An 18308-nucleotide genomic window follows, 5' to 3' on the forward strand; every position below is an offset into this window, starting at 1 on the left:
CTGTTGTTCCATGGCCAGTTCTAACTGTTGCTTCCTGACCTGCATACAGATTTCTCAAGAGGCAGGTCAGGTGGTCTGGTATCCCCATCTCTTGCAGAATTTCCCACAGTTCAAAAGCATCAATTCTTTGGCGCTCAGCCTTCTTCACAGTCCAACTCTCCATTATTCAGCACTAAAAAAGAAATGAGCTATTAAGCCATGAAGAGACATGGAGGGACCTTAATGCATATTATTCAGTGAAAGAAGCCAATCTGAAAGGGCTGCATACTGTATGACTCCAACTATATGACATTCCAGAAAAGGGGAAACTGTGGAGATAGTAAAAAGATCAGTGATTGCCATGGATGTATGCAGGGAGGTGAATAGGCTGATCACAGAGGATTTTTACAGCAATGATGAATACATGTCATAATATATTATCCAAAACCATAGAATGTTTAACTCCAAGAGTGAACCCTTAAGTAAACTGTTAACTTTGGGTGATTATGCTGTATCAGTGCAGGTTTATCTTTGGTAAAAATTGTGCCATTCTGGTGATTGATATTGATCATGGCTCTGCCTATGTGAGGGCAGGACGTATGTAGGAAATCTCTGGAATGTCCCCTCAATTTTTCTATAAAACCGAAAGTGCTCTAATTTTTAAAAATTATACTTCAAATCATAAGCATACCATCTAAGACATGATGTCAATTGAGAAAATGTCAGTTGCAAAGATTCTACTTAAGTGTCACTTTTCAATAGTATCTTTGGTTGAATATAACTATTTTTTGCATGTGCTTAATATCTTTAAGAATTTAACCTCAGTTGTAAACATACTTCTGTCTCCTAAGCTAAAAAGTATGTGGATTTGAAATCAGTCTAAATCTTCCTGAGCACTGATACAGCTGCAATTATCACATGATTCATTGGCTTTATGCTTACCAGAGGCAATTCTGGCTACCAGACTTGTTTGTTCTGAGTAAATAGTCCTCCATCTCCAGAGGCATTCTTTATAGGTTCATGAACAGCCTTTCTTTTTTTAAAAAATCTTACAAAGTGCTGTAACAGCAACTGTCCTTAAACAGCCTTAATTTTTGTTGATTTTAATGTTTAGGTGGAGCTGTAGTGTTGGATGGACTTCCCAGGTGGTGCAGTGGTAAAGAATCCCCCTGCCAGTGCAGGAGACACAAGGGACGCAAGTTCGATCCCTGGGGTCAGGAAGATCCCCTGGAGTAGGAAATGGCAACTGGATCCAGTGTTCTTGCCTGAGAAATTCTCTATGAACGGAGAAGGTAGTGTTAAACACCATATGAAGACTGTATATTTAAGAGGAGAAAGGACTAGTAGTTGAAGAATAGGCTTCAAGGTTCACCTACCTGCTTAGAGAGCCATCATCATCAGCATTATGTCAACCATGCACCTTGGTTTGCTGGTGGGTTTGCTGGTGGGTTCTCTGGTGGCTTCCTTGGTGGCTCCCCTGGTGGCTCCCCTGGTGGCTCAGACGGTGAAGAGTATGCCTGCAATGTGGGAGACCTGGGTTCAATCCCTGGGTTGGGAAGATCTGCTGGAGAAGGAAATGGCAACCCACTCCAGTATTCTTGCTTGGAGAGTTCCGTGGACAGAGGAACCTGGCGGGCTGCAGTCCATGGGGTTGCAAAGAATTGGACACAAGTGAGGGACTAACTTTCACTTTCACTTTTCACGGTTTGCTTGGGCTTTCATTTGATTATCTAATTCTTTTAGAGATTTATCTCTATGCACTCAGTGGACATGAATTTGAGCAAACTCCAGGAGATGCTGAAGTACAGGGAAGCCTGGCATGCTGCAGCGCATGGGGTCGCAAAGAATCAGACACAACTTAGCAACTAAACAACAGCAACATCTCTATGGGTTATTTTTCTATAAATGGTGGATCCTAACCTGTCAGCAGATGATTCTGAACAAACAATGTATGGGCATTGTAAATATTGAGTTGCAGTGCTAAACGTATCTTATATCTGTGTGTTAAGCTAACTGGTATATTAAGCATCTCCCAAAGCTCAATGGCTTATCACAGTGAAAGTTTCTTTCTTGTTCACATTACACTTCAAAGTGGATAGGTGGACAGTTGTTTCCTGCAGTTATTCAGGGACCTGTATCCCTTTATTCTAGTGGTTTTGCCATGTTGTATAGCTTTTTGACTCACTAGATCATTTCTGGCCAACTGTAAGGAAGGTGGGAAGTGTAGTCCAGTCGTGTTCTCAGGAAGAAGAGAAAAGTTTTGATAAGCATCCAGTCATTAAATCTGTGTCCTGACTTTAATTTCTAATCTAGTTTGACAAATGAGTTGTGTGATTTTCTTTTTTCTTTTTCTTTTTGTGAGAGTTTTATCCTTAGAGTTTATGTCAAAGACTGTATCATCTGTTTTCTTCTCTTGTTTAGAATCCTGTACATAGATTCCTGGAAGGACTCTTTTTCTCTTAAAAACACAACCAAATATATTGGAGCTGTGTCTGATGTATCTGAAGTTTGATGAGGATTCTCAGTACACTACATTTTCCAGGAGGCCAGTTGAAACTATTCTTCACTCTATATGGTTAACCGTTTCTCAGAGGCATGTTTCATTAAAGCACTGAAATTATGCAGACAGAGCTGGAAATGTTCTCTGAAGTGCATCCTATCATCTTCCTTTTAATTTTGGTTTTTATTTAACACTCAGCTCCCAAAGTGGGGCCATGGCGATATCTTTGAGTTACAACTCACATCAGGCCTTCGAGGAGTTTGCGATGCTATTTTATTGCTGGCATACAAAATCCGAGAGGTGAACTGTACTGTGGTAGGTCACACAGTGAGTCAACGACTGAGCTATGATTAGCGTTGACAGCTGGTGAGCTTCTAGGCTGTTGCTCACTGAGCGACGCTGACATTCATTTTGATTTGACTTTGCATTTCACTTTCAACTATTTATCCATTTTAAGGCCTCTTTAAGAAACTTTTTAGGAATATTGTGGGACTGAGGAAACTTTCTTTAAATGCTTTGGGAAAAGTCCACTAGCTCCCCTCTTCCCATTTTCCAGTTTACCAGTTAAATTGTGTTAATGCTAGGTAGGCCTCCTTTTGGTAGAGTTTGCAAATTAAGAACATAGATGCTTTAAGATATTAGGCAGTGTTAGGCAAAATAATTTTACTTGCTTTATTTCAAAATGTGTGATTTTTTTCAACAAAGGAGTTCTGAGATCCAATTATATGCTTGTGAGTATAAACTAGAAAAGTTATAAATATGTGTATATCTGATGAAATAATTCACAGAGAAATGGAAAGCGTGCATCGTAAATTATACTCCAAAGTATTTTGAACATATAATTAAAATGCAGCCAAGGGCCATCTGGATTGTGAAGCTTGGAGGCGGTCCTTTGGCTCATTGGGTCAGCGTTTGATTCACCTGAGAGGGATGGGGGACAGTGAGTCCGTTTTGATTCTGTGTCCATTTCCAAATGTATGTGTCAGGGAAACACTTAAGGAAAAATGCTGTTAGGTGGATCCTTGGGTGTCACTGCCCAGTGTGGCTGGCCCTGGGTAAAGCAACTTCCCTCGAACTTCTGTTTCCTCCGGCTGCCATCCTCAGCTCCCTGCGTTGCTGGTGCCAGTGAGACGGTGATCTAGGGCCCTTGGTACCTCACACATGTAGGGAAAGATAACTTAGCAGAGATGAAGACAAATGATTAGGAGTCCAACCTGGGATTGGATTCTGATTCTGTCAGTTACTTGCCCAAGGAATAACAAAACTCAGTTTCGTCATTGGTCAGAGGATGCGCCCTGCTGTGTCATGGTGAGACCAAAGGGACCTGGCTTACTAGTATGTGGGCTTGTAGCAGCTCTTCTTCCCTTCCTGCTCTCAGGCTCCCTCTCCAGATCCTTTTATCGTCAGTACGCTATTGCAACTGAAGAGCAATATCAAGTTTGCATGTGTGTGTGTGTGCGCGTGCGCGCGTGCTAAATCACTTCAGTTGTGTCTGACTCTTTGGTACCCTGTTGACCATAGCCCGCCAGGCTTCTCTGTCCATTAGATTCTTCAGGCAAGAATACTGGAATGGGTTGTCATGCCTTCCTCCAGGGGATCTTCCCCACTCAGGGATCAAACCCATGTCTCTTAAGTCTCCTGCACTGACAGGCAGGTTCTTTATCACTAGCGCCATGTGGGAAACCCAATATCAAGTTTGGACACCTCTGAACACATATTCTGTGTCTTTAAAGTACCTAACTGGTAAAACATATCCCTCAGACCTCAGATCATGTAGTGATGTGATTTTATTTGAAGTAGATTCAGACAGAGCCAAAGGGTATTTTCCTTGCTTTTCAGCTATAAAAAAGTGTTGTAATTTAATGATTTGGCTGGTTGTGATTGGTATTAAAATAACTTCTCTGTGATTTCTCAAAGGAATCACGGCCACTTAAGGGCGAGATAGCACCTTCAAGGTGAGCCAGAGCTCTTTTCTCAGCTCCCCCACCCCCTGAAAGATGGACTTGTCTTATTTTCTCTTGTGGTCCCCAGTGGAGATGAGGGGCCAGCCATTAGCCACTCTTCCTATGGAGTAATCGTGAATCCCTCACCCAGTTTGTTTACATTGAGAAATGTGAGCAACATCATTGTTTAGAATCACAAAGTGATTCAGGAGGTGAAAGGTCATTAAGATATCTTGAGAGTCACTCTAAGGAGATGCTTATTGCATTTCCTTTTCAGGAATATAAAAATATAGTATTTTTCAGTGACAATAAAACATGAAGCAATTCCACTTAAATCTAACAGTTCCATTATCAAGATAGAACTGAACCACAAAATATGAGAGTGAGAGTGAGAGTTGCCGTAAGAAGTGATTTGCATGAAACCCTACTTTATTCTCCAATTATTACTCTACATGATTACAGGACAACCTGGCTGTTAATTGCCTATGGTCTTTAAATATGCACTTCTTTCAGAAATAGACACTAATTATTAGATCTTGTTTTCTGTCTCACCTGAAGTTGCAAATGTCTAGGATATATTTTTTTTTAATTTGAAAGTCTAATTGTGTACAGATATAGTAAAATCGATCTCATTCTGAATCCCATTCTGTTCTCTGAGATGTAAACTCTCAAAGATTATGAACTTGGCTTTCAATTCTATATAAGTGTTTTATGTGCCTGTCTCTTGACAAAAGCTATATGTTTGCTATCAGAATGCTGGAGGAATTTTGTCTTTTTAACATGGAGAGGAATCTTTGCTTACGAGTTAAAAGAAAAAACAAACTACCTACTTCCCCACAGCCCATTATAATTAAATATAATCAGAGATAACAACATCAAAGTAATATTAAATACTAGATATTCTCCTAATTGTACCAAGATAAGATTTTCTTTTTCTGTTTGGGAGCTGCACTTGGACTTAGGCTAGGCACAAGACAGTTTGCTTTGTGTCTTGGGCTCTTGTTTCTTCAGACATCAGGAGCTGAATTAGGTAATAGATCCTGAAGTGGTGCTGGGCTTGTCCTGTCTTTAGGCCAGGCTTGGCAAGCCTATATGCCTAAAGGGATCAGACTGGTAGGATCCAAGTGTCAAGCCAGTGAGTGGGAATCCTGGGCTAACAAGGGTGCATGAGCCCTGCCTAAGGACAGCAGCCACTGTTCAGTTTCAGCAGGTTGATCTCAGATAGAAATCTTAATGTTTACGTGAAATATAACAAATTTTGTTATTTATATCATTTTTAAGTTGAAGTATAGCTGACACAATATTATACTAGATTCAGGTATACAACATAGTGATTTATTGTAGATTATGTGCCAAATAACCAATATATGCCAACATACAGGTTATGTGCCAAAATTGTTACAGTATTGTATGTCATATATAGTATGCCCATATTCCCTGTGTTGTGCATTACATCTCTGTGACTTATTTATTTTATAACTCTTAGTTTTTACCTCCTAATCCTCGTCACCTATTTCTACTATACTCCCACCTGAACTATGGTGACCTGGGTATTTATCTGAAGGAAACAAAAACACTAATTCAAAATGATATATGCACTCCAGTGTTCACTGATGCATTATTTAAAATAACCAAGATATGGAAGCAACCTGGTCTACTGACAGATGAATAAAGAGGATCTGGTATATATATATATACATACACACACACAGTGAAATATTAGCCATAAAAAAAAAGAATGAAATCTTCCCACTTGTGACAACATGGGTAGACCTGGAGAAAGAAAGTGGAAGTCGCTCAGTCGTGTCCAACTCTTTGTGACTCCATGAACTGTAGCCCGCCAGGCTCCTCTGTCTGTGGAATTCTCTAGGCCAGAATACTGGAGTGGATAGCCGTTCCCTTCTCCAGGGGATCTTCTGACCCAGGGATTGAACCCTGGTCTCCCACGATGCAGGCATATTCTTTACTGTCTGAGCTACCAGGGAAGCCCTAAAGACTTGGAGGGTATTATCCTAAGTGAAATTAGATAAGGACAAATAATATATATTTTCAATTATATGTGAAATCTAAAAAACGTGAACAAATGTAGCAAAACAAACAGGCTCATAGATATGGAGAACAATTTTTAAATATTGGATTGTAACTCATGCTTTTAAGAAAGTAGTGTGCTGACCAATTCACTACAGTGACTTACGGCTTTATCACATGCTGTGTCTACTTCCATATCTGGTATTGTCATATAGCTAATGCCTGTGAAGCTTTCTTGACCTGATTTAGCTATGAAGCCTTCTCAGGCCTGTATCAGGGGCAATACCTCCTATGGCTCTTATAGCGTTTTCTCTCTCTTTAATCTACTAAGCAGTAGTGTAATTTTCTCTTTGTTTTTTCCTCTAATCTCTAGACTCCTTGAGGGCATCCACTACACTCTGAGTGCATGAGGGAGTATGGTGGTGAGTAAGGTGTCTGCTCAGGTGACTTAGGGCTTATTGCTTTAACAAGGCTTCTCCCAGAATCTCAGGATCAGTCTTCTAATGGAGTCTGTCTCCCAGATTTCTTTTTAATCAAGCTGTCTTGATTAAACAAGGCAGTTTTATTAGCAGGTCTGGGAAAATTTGGAGTCCAAAGGCCTCTTTTCTTAAAACATGTTGTTACTTACCGCTACTGTTTTATTCCTGCTGATTTTCTCTTATTTCTCCTTAATCAACATATTTCTAGGGAAGGTAGAGTGCAGATGTGTTTTTGTGACTCAAAGCCATATGAAGCCCAAATGAGTCTTTCTCTTGTCATAATTATAAGGAGGGCCTTAGGCTGTGTTTACTGCCTCTAAAATAAACTTGGTGCTTAGCTTCTCAGTTGCAACACTTTCCAGCTTTTATGAAGAAAAATAAACAAAAATAAAATGTTATTTTAAATGTAGTGTCAGAAATTAAATAAATTACCCTCAATAGTGCCGTATATTTTTTTTTTAAGTATTTTTGGAAGGACTACGCAACAGAACCTCCACAACAGAACCATACTGAAAAAAAAAAAAGCCCCCAAGCTTTCTGTTTTTGGCAACTGGTAATATCTCATCCTATTAAAACTATTTAGTCTGTTTCTTTATTTTTTTCTCAAATTATATGCAGAATCACCAGTATTCTTTCCTGAAGAATTCCATGGACAGAGGAGCCTGGTGGCTACAGTCCATGGGATCACAAAGAGTCGAACATGACTGAGTGACTAACGCACGTGCACACACACACACACACACACACACATACACACTATGTTGCAGCAGTGTAAAAACTTAGTCTCTGTCGCCAGGCTGTGTAAGTTCAGTTCCTAGCTCTACCATGTACCAGCTGTATAATCACAGGCCAGGGACTTAACTACTGTGTCTCGGGTCCTTTTGCTGTACAATGGAGATCCTAGTAGTACCTAAGTCAAAGAGTTATTGAGAGGGTTAAATGAGTAAAAAGTAAAACCTTTATAATAATGCCTGGCACATAATTGCTGTGTACATGGTTACTTATTTTTTAAGTTCATTGAGGTATCATTTAGGGCATAATTTACATGCAGTAAAATTCACCCTTTATAATACACAGTTCTGTGAATTTTGACAGGAGCAAATGGTCATATAACTACCACTACTGTGAAGATATAGAACATTTCTATCATCCTCAAAAGCGTACTCTGTTGTCAGTCCCCCCAACCCCCCCCACCATTTCCAAACCCTGACAATCACAGGTCTGTTTTCTGACCCCATACTTCTGCTTTTACAGAATGTCATGTAAATGGATCGTGCCCTATATAAACCTCTGAGTCTCACTTCTTTCACTTGGCACAGGGGTTGGCAAACTTTTCTGTAAAGGGCCAGGTAGTCCATGTTTTAGGTTTGCAGGCCTTACCGTCTCTGTTGCAAAAAATTCCATTCTATCGCAGTCATGCACTGCATGTGAAAGATTGTGGGTGGCCATGTTCCAATAAAACTTTATTAAAATAGGTAGTAGCCACATTTGGGTGGAAAACCATAATTTGGCAGCCTGTGACTTAGCATAATGCTTTCAAGATCCATTCATGTTGTTGCAGCTATTAGAAGTGTTCTTTTTATTGCCAGTTCCAATTCATAGATGCACTAGAGTTTGTTTAGTCGTTCACCAGTTGAAGGATGTTTTTACTAATTTTTGGAAATTATAAATAAAGCCACTGTAAATATTTGCCTACAGGATTTTGTGTCAGCACAGATTTTGATTTCTCTTGAGTAAACCACCTTGGCAGGGGGGTTGTATGGTAAGTGTATTTTTACCTTTATTGTGTGTGCTCAGTTTCATCTGACTCTTTGCGACCCCATGGGCTATAGCCTGCTAGGCTCCTCTGTCCATGGAATTTTCCAGGAAAGAATACTGGAGCAGGTTGCCATTTCCTATTCCAGGGGATCTTCCCAACCCAAGGATTGAACCCGTGTCTCCTGTGTCTCCTACATTGGCAGGCAGGTTCTTTACCACTAGTGCCACCTGGAAAGTCCTTAGAAACTCTCAAATTGTTTCCCAAATGTGTAGATTATTTTGCATTTCCATCAGCAATATACGAGAGTTCCAGTTGTGTTGTATCACCACCAGCCCATAGTATTGTGCATTTCTTTGTTTGTTTTAAGTTACTCTGAAAAACTATGAATGATCTTAGAAACTAGCATGAAGATGCTTTACCTTTAATCTCATAGTGAGTTGAAAGCTCTTGAAGGGTTTTACACATGGAAATGATGGAAATGACATGATTTGGGTTTTTAAATGATTACCCCAGCTGCAGTATGGAGAATGATTTGGAGGGAAGAATGGTAACTGTGTGAAGACCTGTAGGAGAATATCATTTTAGTACAGAGGAAAGGGAAGGTACCTGGATTGAAAGAGGGCAGTGAGGATGATGTCACTAGATGTGAGAATTCTTTAGGAGTTGAAATTTATAGAACTCAGTGATTGATCAGATATGAGACTTAGGAAAGTGGCACAAGCAACTGGATGTATAATGATGCCTTTACCGAGATGAGGAAAACTGATGGGGAAAAAGGTTTGGGGACATAAACTGTATCAGTAGAATTTTGAGATATATGTGAGACACTGAAATAGAGGTTCCATCTACGTAGTCTGGTATCCAGGTTCTGGAATAGAGGAACACAGTTGAGAGTCAGTGTGGTATACAACATATCTGACGATACGGAGAAAGATGAGATTCCCTAGATAGAGTTATCAGTGAACCGAGAAGAAATAGGCAGACCCAAGAGGAACCTCAGTGATTAAAGTTGCACCGAAGACAGACATTCCAAGGAAACTAGGAGAGAGTGGGTTCAAGAGCTGGGGGTGGCGGGGTGGGAGAGGGTGGTTCATCTCAGGTAACTGTCTTCCAGATGATGAGGTGAATGAATGTGCCGAGATGACAGCTGAAGTGAGGGGTGACAAGTGCACATTGGATTTTGCAGCATAACAGATATTGGTCAGTGTAGGTGGTGGAGGCCATGACAGTGGTGCTGGTGTACCCCTGAAAATCCCTGTTAAACGGAGACGGGGAGTGAATAGGAGGTGCTGTGCTAAGTTGCTTCCACGGGCTGTAGCCCACTAGGCTTGTGTGTCTACAGGATTCTCCAGGCAAAAACATTAGAGTGGGTTGTCATGCCCTCCTCCAGGGGATCTTCCAGACCCAGGGATCAAATCCATGCCTTTTAGGTCTCCTACATTGACAGGAGGGTTCTATATCACTAATGCCACCTGGGAAACCTGAATAGAAGGTGAGGTGGTAAAAAAAAGCAAGGGTATACAGATATTTCAGGAATGTTTAGGCTAAGTGATAGAACCATATGTAAGAGACATTTTTCACTGTTTGTTAAGATGAGACAGGTTAGAATGTACTCTTGAGAAGCATGAGGCAGGGATGAGGCCAGGAGAAACAGCACAGTCAGTGGAGAGATGGGCAGAAGGGATGTCCATCCGATCTAGTATGCTTGCTAAAGAGGCTCAGCTGACTCTAATACTCACCTGTTAGCAGAGTAGGGTGGGGGCTTTTCTAATGGACTCTACTGTAGTAGGGTCCTTACATTTACTTTTCAGCTAGTTCTAGGAAACTTACCAAGCAGCAAATGTCAGCACAATTCTTTTGATGTGTGAAAATGCTCTGGCGGTTTAGTCACTTGTCAGTCTCATGTCCAAGTCTTATCCATCTGTCATGGCCCAGTTGAAACTCTCAAATGAAAGACTCTCCCTCCCTAATCTGAATGGTCATAGCATGGTACTTCCCCACCCACCCCCCCGCCTTCTCTATTTTGTCATTTGTTCTTGTGTATTTACTGTGTGTATGTGTATGTATATATTATTCTCCTTAGATGAAAGGAGATGGAGACCATGACTGAACGGCGTTGTGTTCTCCCCAGCACCTAGCCTAGCTGGTTACACTTCCTTAGCTTGTTACCTTAAATGCAAGGAAACATGAACATGGGGGAATGGGTATTAGCAGACAATTAGGAGGAGTTAAGTAAAGAAGCAGAAGATTTTTGTGGCTTGGAATCTGAATTAATTACCTGAAAAATTATGGAACCTGATTATAACCTTTTGTTTTTATGATACCTAGTAAAATATGTTTTGAAAGTTTCTTGTTTCCTGCTACTAAGGAATCTATTTAGCACTAATCCAACTCCTCTTTGGTGTAATAGTTTACCAACTACTTTCATTTCATAATATTATTCAGACTGAGAGTAAATCAGAGACACAGAGACAGAGACTTCATAGGGGATTTAGTCCATGTTGCAAAGAGAAAAACCAAGGTCAGAGAGATAGTTAGTTAAAAGTCCCTTTACTAGTAAACACAAGTGCTAAGACCAAAGGCAGGACTCTCCAGTTCTAATCCAGGTTTCTTTCAATGTACTTTGTGGCTTCTAGATTTATTTTTATAAAAATCCAATTGGCCTGATAATTACTTAATAAAATTGTAAGGAGCAATGTGGTCTGCTTTATTTAAATGAGTTAAAAAGTCACTTATCAGAACAATCTCTTGATCAGAGCTAAGACCACCTTTTATGGAAGAAGCTTGGCTTGTGGCTCAGAGCTTCAGATGTAGCCCCTACAGCAGAATGAATTGTGCTGCTGCTATGATTTAAATAAAAGAGGACAGGAGTTACGTATCTGTGGATAACTAACTGTTAGAGCAATACTGGCAAGCACTGTTCAAAACAGTGAATAAACCTAGTATCAGCATTTTGGAAGAAAAAACCGATATTTACCTGTTTTTCTAAGCTTTCGACTCTGACAACTTTATTTTTTAAGACTAGCGTCATTCTTATGGACCACAGCCTTGTCTAACTCAATGAAACTTTGAGCCATGCCATGTAGGGCCACCCAAGACAGACAGGTCATGGTGGAGAGCAAACTGTGGAAAATTCTTAAACAGATGGGAATACCAGACCACCTGACCTGCTTTTGAGAAACCTGTATGCAGGTCAGGAGGCAACCGTTAGAATTGGACATGGAACAACAGACTGGTTCCAGATTGGGAAAGGAGTACATCAAGGCTGTATATTGTCACCCTGCTTATTTAACTTATATGCAGAGTACATCATGAGAAATGCCGGGCTGGATGAAGCACATGCTGGAATCAAGATTGCCAGGAGAAATATCAATAACCTCAGATATGCAGATGACACCACCCTTTTGGTAGAAAGTGAAGAAGAACTAAAGAGCCTCTTGATGAAAATGAAAGAGGAGAGTAAAAAAGTTGGCTTAACATTCAGAAAACGAAGATCATGGCATCTGGTCCCATCACTTCACGGCAAATAGATGGGGAAACAGTAGAAACAGTGACAGACTTTATTTTTGGGGGCTCCAAAATCACTGCAGATGGTGACTGCAGCCATGAAATTAAAAGATGCTTCTTGGAAGAAAAGCTACGACCAACCTAGACAGCATATTCAAAAGCAGAGACATTACTATGTCAACAAAGGTCCGTCTAGTCAAGGCTGTGGTTTTTCCAGTGGTCATGTATGGATGTGAGAGTTGGACTATGAAGAAAGCTGAGCGCTGAAGAATTGATGCTTTTGAACTGTGGTGTTGGAGAAGACTCTTGAGAGTCCCTTGGACTGCAAGGAGATCCAACCAGTCCATCCTAAAGGAAATCAGCCCTGAATATTCATTGAAAGGACTGATGCTAAAACTGGGGCTGAAACTTCTAATACTTTGGCCACCTGATGAGAAGAACTGACTGATTTGAAAAGACAGACACTGATTCTGAGAAAGATGGAATGCAGGAGGAGAAGGGCACGATGGGGGATGAGATGGTTGGATGGCATCACCAACTCAACAGACATGAGTTTGAGTAAACTCTGGATGGACAGGGACGCCTGGTGTGCTGCAGTCCATGAGGTTTCCAAAGAGTTGGACATGACTGAGCAACTGAACTGAACTGAGCATCATTCTTGATTTAGGATGATAAGTTATAGTCTAATGAAAGAACTATTAATAGAAATAAGGAAGGTCATTATCCTTTAGGGGGACTATGCTGCTGCTATTGCTAAGTCGCTTCAGTCGTGTCCGACTCTGCGACCCCATAGATGGCAGCCCACCAGGCTCTCCCATCCCTGGGATTCTCCAGGCAAGAACACTGGAGTGGGTTGCCATTTCCTTCTCCAATGCATGAAAGGGAAAAGTGAAAGTGAAGTCGCTCAGTTGTGTCCGACTCTTCGCGACCCCATGGACTGCAGCCCACCAGGCTCCTCCATCCATGGGATTTTCCAGGCAAGAGTACTGGAGGGGGACTATGGTCAGCTTTAATTATATTATTGTTAAAGGTTTCACAAATTGAAATAGTGTGTATTAAATATATAATCTATAATTTTATGTTAAAGCATTTAATGGGGAAACCACTGACTAAAATCTTTATATAATATTATTCCCATTGGCGATAGCTGATTATTAAGCTGGATAGTAACTTCTGTTGAACAGATTCTTTTTAATTGTACTGACTTAGAGATCCCCAAACTCTAGAATGTGTTTTTGTCAGGGAAGTTAAGAACATATACGTTTAAGAAATTGCAGAAAGGCATAAAGTGTTTTTTCTTCCTCCTTTCTACACTTTTAAATGTTATATGAATGAATGGCTGCTACTAGGTAAAACATTTCTTTAAGTTCTCCTATAAATTGTCTCAAACAGGGTATTTGGGAACTGCTGTACCCTGTGCAAAGTAATTGAACTTGGCTGGGTATGGAATCAAAACAATCAGTTGAGATAGCAAATCTGAAACCAGGTGTTTCATAGTTAAATAGCTATGATTCATGGGGAAAAAAACCACAGAATTTTAAGAACTTTTTTTTTCCTCCAAGGCAGTTGATTCTATCATTCCATATGGACTATGGACTCTGGTCTAGCTCTGGTTATCATCTTCATTACAAGTGTTTCTCTCTTTTTTTTTAGTGTAATGTAAAATTTATTAAATTGGCGTTCCAGATGAACATCTGAAAATGGTCTCCTTTTATCTTAGGTGAACCTGGCCTTTGTTGAAGCAGCAGACTGCATTTCAGAACCTGTTAACAGGGAGCCTCCTTCCAGAGAAGCTCAGATACTGACTTTGAAAAACACATCTGAGTTCGATGTACTTGTCATCGGAGGAGGAGCGACAGGAAGTGGCTGTGCCCTGGATGCGGTCACCAGAGGTGAGTCCTGGCGTGGACACATGTAACGCAGGTAGAGGTTTCATCTTTCCTCCCGATGTAGACACAAATGTGCACTCAGTGCTGGAAAGTCACGTTACTACTGCATTTCTTCATTTTCCACTCTTTGTGAAGCACCTTCTCATTTTTAAAATATAGGTACTTAGACAATTTTAAAATTAAATATAGCTTGTCTTTCACATTGAAATGGGTTTATCTAAAAAGAAAACTATATTCCTGTGAATTCATTGATTTGATGTTTTGGTTAGTATTTTTTTACATAATAAAGTACATTTATGTGAAGTAAAAATATCTGTGTATCATTTAAAATCACATTTATGTCAGTGGTTTATCTTTAATAAAAAGATTTGTTAAAATGAATTAATCTACTAAAATAATTCTTTTTGTTTCTCTATTAAAATCATCTCTTCCAGTGAAACATGGACCACAGTTTGCGAAACTCTAGTTTATGTGTAAAAAATGAAAAAGACCTATAACCTGTAGTTCTGTCACCCTTTTAGTCAGTTTTAGGAAAGACTTTATGAGAAGCTCTTTCAACATGGCAACAGAATATATAAAGAAATAAACTTTAGTAGGGAACACCAGCGGTCTTACATATGATATATTTAATGACTTGGTTCTGTTGCCTATGGTTATTAGTGTGGAGTTTGGAATCAAAGAAATATGGGTACATATTCTGGCTCAGGTGCTTTATCAGAAGTATATATGTATGTGTACGCATGCACACATGCACACACACGCACTTAAGTGAGTTAATTTCGCTAAGTTTCTTCATCTTTCAGATAAGAAAAAAAATACCTTCTGTTGATGATTGTTTTGAAGATTAAATGCATAATCATGAAGAAGATTTAAAACAGGGCTTGTCATACAAAGCAAAAAACAGTAAATTGTAGGCAGTATGATAGCTGACAGTAATGACATGAAGGCAAAAAGACTTTTAGAACCAGTCATCCTGGAGAGATCATCCTCTGTGGTGTTCTTAGATTCAGCACGTTGGGCTGGTACTGCTGCAAGAAATTTTGACTCTGGATTATTTTTTTTAGATACTATGTAAGGTTCAATATTCATTGCAGTTTCATACTCAATGGTGGTAATTTGTTACATGGGATAATTTTTATTAGATGAAGTTACTACCACATCTACTCTGGACTTTGCATATCTGATAGATTTTAGTCTTACATAAATGAAATAAATTTCATGAGATTAGGCATACCTAAGCAAAAAAATACCCTAGATTTTACTAGGATTGCTCAGGACCCTCACTTGAGAGTTGATCCATGTAGACATCATAGCCTAAGTCCATTTTGTCACTTCCAGATAATGGTAAATTCACAATATAAGCCCTGGATCCTATTCTGTTGCCTGGCAGACCCTAACTTTTGTATAATTCTGTCTTCATCCATGGTTTATAATTTGAATTAGATTATCCTGGGGCACAGTATGTCAGAGGGAAAGAATGGTTGAAGATCTCTCAAAGGATCTGAATTCTACTCTCTCCCCTGGAGGCCTGGGAGAAAGAGTGGAAAAAAGGATGCATTCCCTTGTCATGGGAGATCTTGTTTGGGACTGCCCCAATTGTCCTGGGACTACCCCAGAGGTTAGAAGTTACCAGATGACAATTTTCTGTGTCCAGGGGTGTCATTTTCCCAGTAGGATTCAGAAAAATATGTTTCTTCAGGTCACCACTTATATTCATGCTATGTACTGAAATATATAGCAGTTCTTTTTCTTTGATTTCAGACAAATATTGGCTGAGTATTATGCATGCAATATTCAAGGTACTACATGTGAATACAAAGATGATTGATCCAGGCAGCACACTGAGGTTGCTCCCAGTTCTGTAATTCTTGTTGGTGGAGACTGAGTTATCCTGTGTGCCTTGCAAAAGCTTGGGGGGCATTGTTGTATCTGGATAAAGCAAGCTGCTATTTAGCACAGGTAGAATTTTAAGAGGCCAAACTTGCTTGCTCAAAGTGTGCCAATCTGAGGGAACATGCGAAGGAACAATGTGTGTGTGAACAACCGACGTTTCAATTGGGACCACCCAGGCTGTGTGGGGGAGGGCATGAGAGAATCCTGGAAAGGCAGGACTGGGCCTGACCTACCAGGGAAAGGCCTTTGGACTTTACTCAACAGGCCACTCTGAGACTCTGAAGAGCGTTAGTGTTGAGGAGAGGATAGGCAATAAGGAAGAGGCATGCATGGGTATAAACTTTTAAGAGATCTAGACACAGGACAAAGGGCGAAACTTGCTGATGTCATAGGATATGAATAAGGGAGGCAATATGTGCAAGAATTGTTTTTTTCTGTCTTTCACTCGTTTAAGACAGGCACAATTTGAATATTTCTATAGACCCAGAAGGGAACCTTGATATTCAAATAATAGAAGGCTGCATGTGGACAAGGTCTTAGAAAAATACAAGGTATGGGCTAAGAAAGATGTATCTTTGCTTTGGCAGGACAGTAAGAAGCATTTCTCAGAGACAGAAACAAAGTGAAAGATAACGTGGTAGGAATAGTGGTTGCTCTGCTCTGGTTAGAAAAGGATATGTGTGTGTGTGTGTGTGTGTGCTCCCTTATGTGTCAGAGTTGGGACAGAGAAAGTACATGATAGGGAAGAATCCCAAATTGAGAACTGACTGGGTATCAACGATGAGAAGAAAATGAGAAAAGATACTACGAAGGCAAGAATTTGTTTAAATGGAGACCTGGAACTAAAGGGAGGAAAGGAAGTTGTAAAGTCAACTTGTCAAAGAATTAGGGTGGGTTGGCGGATCTTGAGTGCAGTAGTAAAAAGGCAGCTACTAGTTAAGTCCATTTTGTACCATACCTCCTTTTGAAAAGTCTCACCTATATTTGCTTTTGTGAAATTTTTATATTTATATCTTTTAGAAAACATAGACATGATCATACTATAGTCATTACTTTGCAGTGTGTTACTTTCAAGTATGTATATGGTATTCATTTCTTTATACTGATTCTTTAAGTTATTTCCAGTGTTTTGTTCTGCTATTGGTAATAATGCTACTAGTGAGTCAACCACTAAACCAGTTCTGGGAATATAAAAACTAATAAGATGTGGCTTTGCCCTCAAGGAGTTTATTAATATTTGCTGAACAAACATTTTTCCTTTGGACAGTAAAGAATATTAACTAGTACGTTAGCATTTGATTGTGGGTGATGGTAGTGATGATGATGATGATTTTGAAAAGGTAAGAATTTTTAGAGCCAGAATATTGACAAGATTTTTAAAATACTTATAGTTAGTAACAGCTAAGAAAATGGTGTCATTTAATACCTCCTAACATATCAATTGCTGTCTTTTTAAATAATCGACTGAATGTCTTATGTGTATGGAGTTGCAATTTATAAAAGTGATGGATAAATCATAGTTTGTGTGTGTGTGTGAAAAGAAGAGAAGCGAAAAGCAAAGGAGAAAAAGGAAGATATAAGCATCTGAATGCAGAGTTCCAAAGAATAGCAAGGAGAGATAAGAAAGCCTTCCTCAGCAATCAATGCAAAGAAATAGAGGAAAACAACAGAATGGGAAAGACTAGAGATCTCTTCAAGAAAATTAGAGATACCAAGGGGACATTTCATGCAAAGATGGGCTCAATAAAGGACAGAAATGGTATGGACCTAACAGAAGCAGAAGATATTAAGAAGAGGTGGCAAGAATACACAGAAGAACTGTACAAAAAAGATCACGACCCAGATAATCATGATGCTGTGATCACTCATCGGGAGCCAGACATCCTGGAATGTGAAGTCAAGTGGGCCTTAGAAAGCATCACTACGAACAAAGCTAGAGGAGGTGATGGAATTCCAGTTGAGCTATTTCAAATCCTGAAAGATGATGCTGTGAAAGTGCTGCACTCAACATGCCAGCAAATTTGGAAAACTCAGCAGTGGCCACAGGACTGGAAAAGGTCAGTTTTCATTCCAATCCCATAGAAAGGCAATGCCAAAGAATGATCAAACTACTGCACAATTGCACTCATCTCACACACTAGTAAAGTAATGCTCAAAATTCTCCAAGCCAGGCTTCAGCAATACATGAACCGTGAAGTTCAAGCTGCTTTTAGAGAAGGCAGAGGAACCAGAGATCAAATTGCCAACATCCGCTGGATCATGGAAAAAGCAAGAGAGTTCCAGAAAAACATCTATTTCTGCTTTATTGACTATGGCAAAGCCTTTGACTGC

The 18308-nt window shown here is 39.8% G+C and overlaps 1 protein-coding gene across 1 annotated transcript in view; it reads left to right on the plus strand.

Moving 5' to 3' along the window:
- The window catches only part of GPD2 (glycerol-3-phosphate dehydrogenase 2 (mitochondrial)), a 149563-nt gene that overhangs the window by 43480 nt on the left and 87775 nt on the right, over positions 1 to 18308 (plus strand). Inside the window, exon 3 of the mRNA XM_010840019.1 lies at positions 13916 to 14087. Coding sequence (XP_010838321.1) covers positions 13916 to 14087 — 172 coding nt within the window. The remainder of the gene's footprint in view (positions 1 to 13915; positions 14088 to 18308) is intronic.

This window comes from Bison bison, unplaced genomic scaffold (assembly GCF_000754665.1).
Source record: "Bison bison bison isolate TAMUID 2011002044 unplaced genomic scaffold, Bison_UMD1.0 scf7180017864139, whole genome shotgun sequence".
NCBI lineage: Eukaryota > Metazoa > Chordata > Mammalia > Artiodactyla > Bovidae > Bison > Bison bison.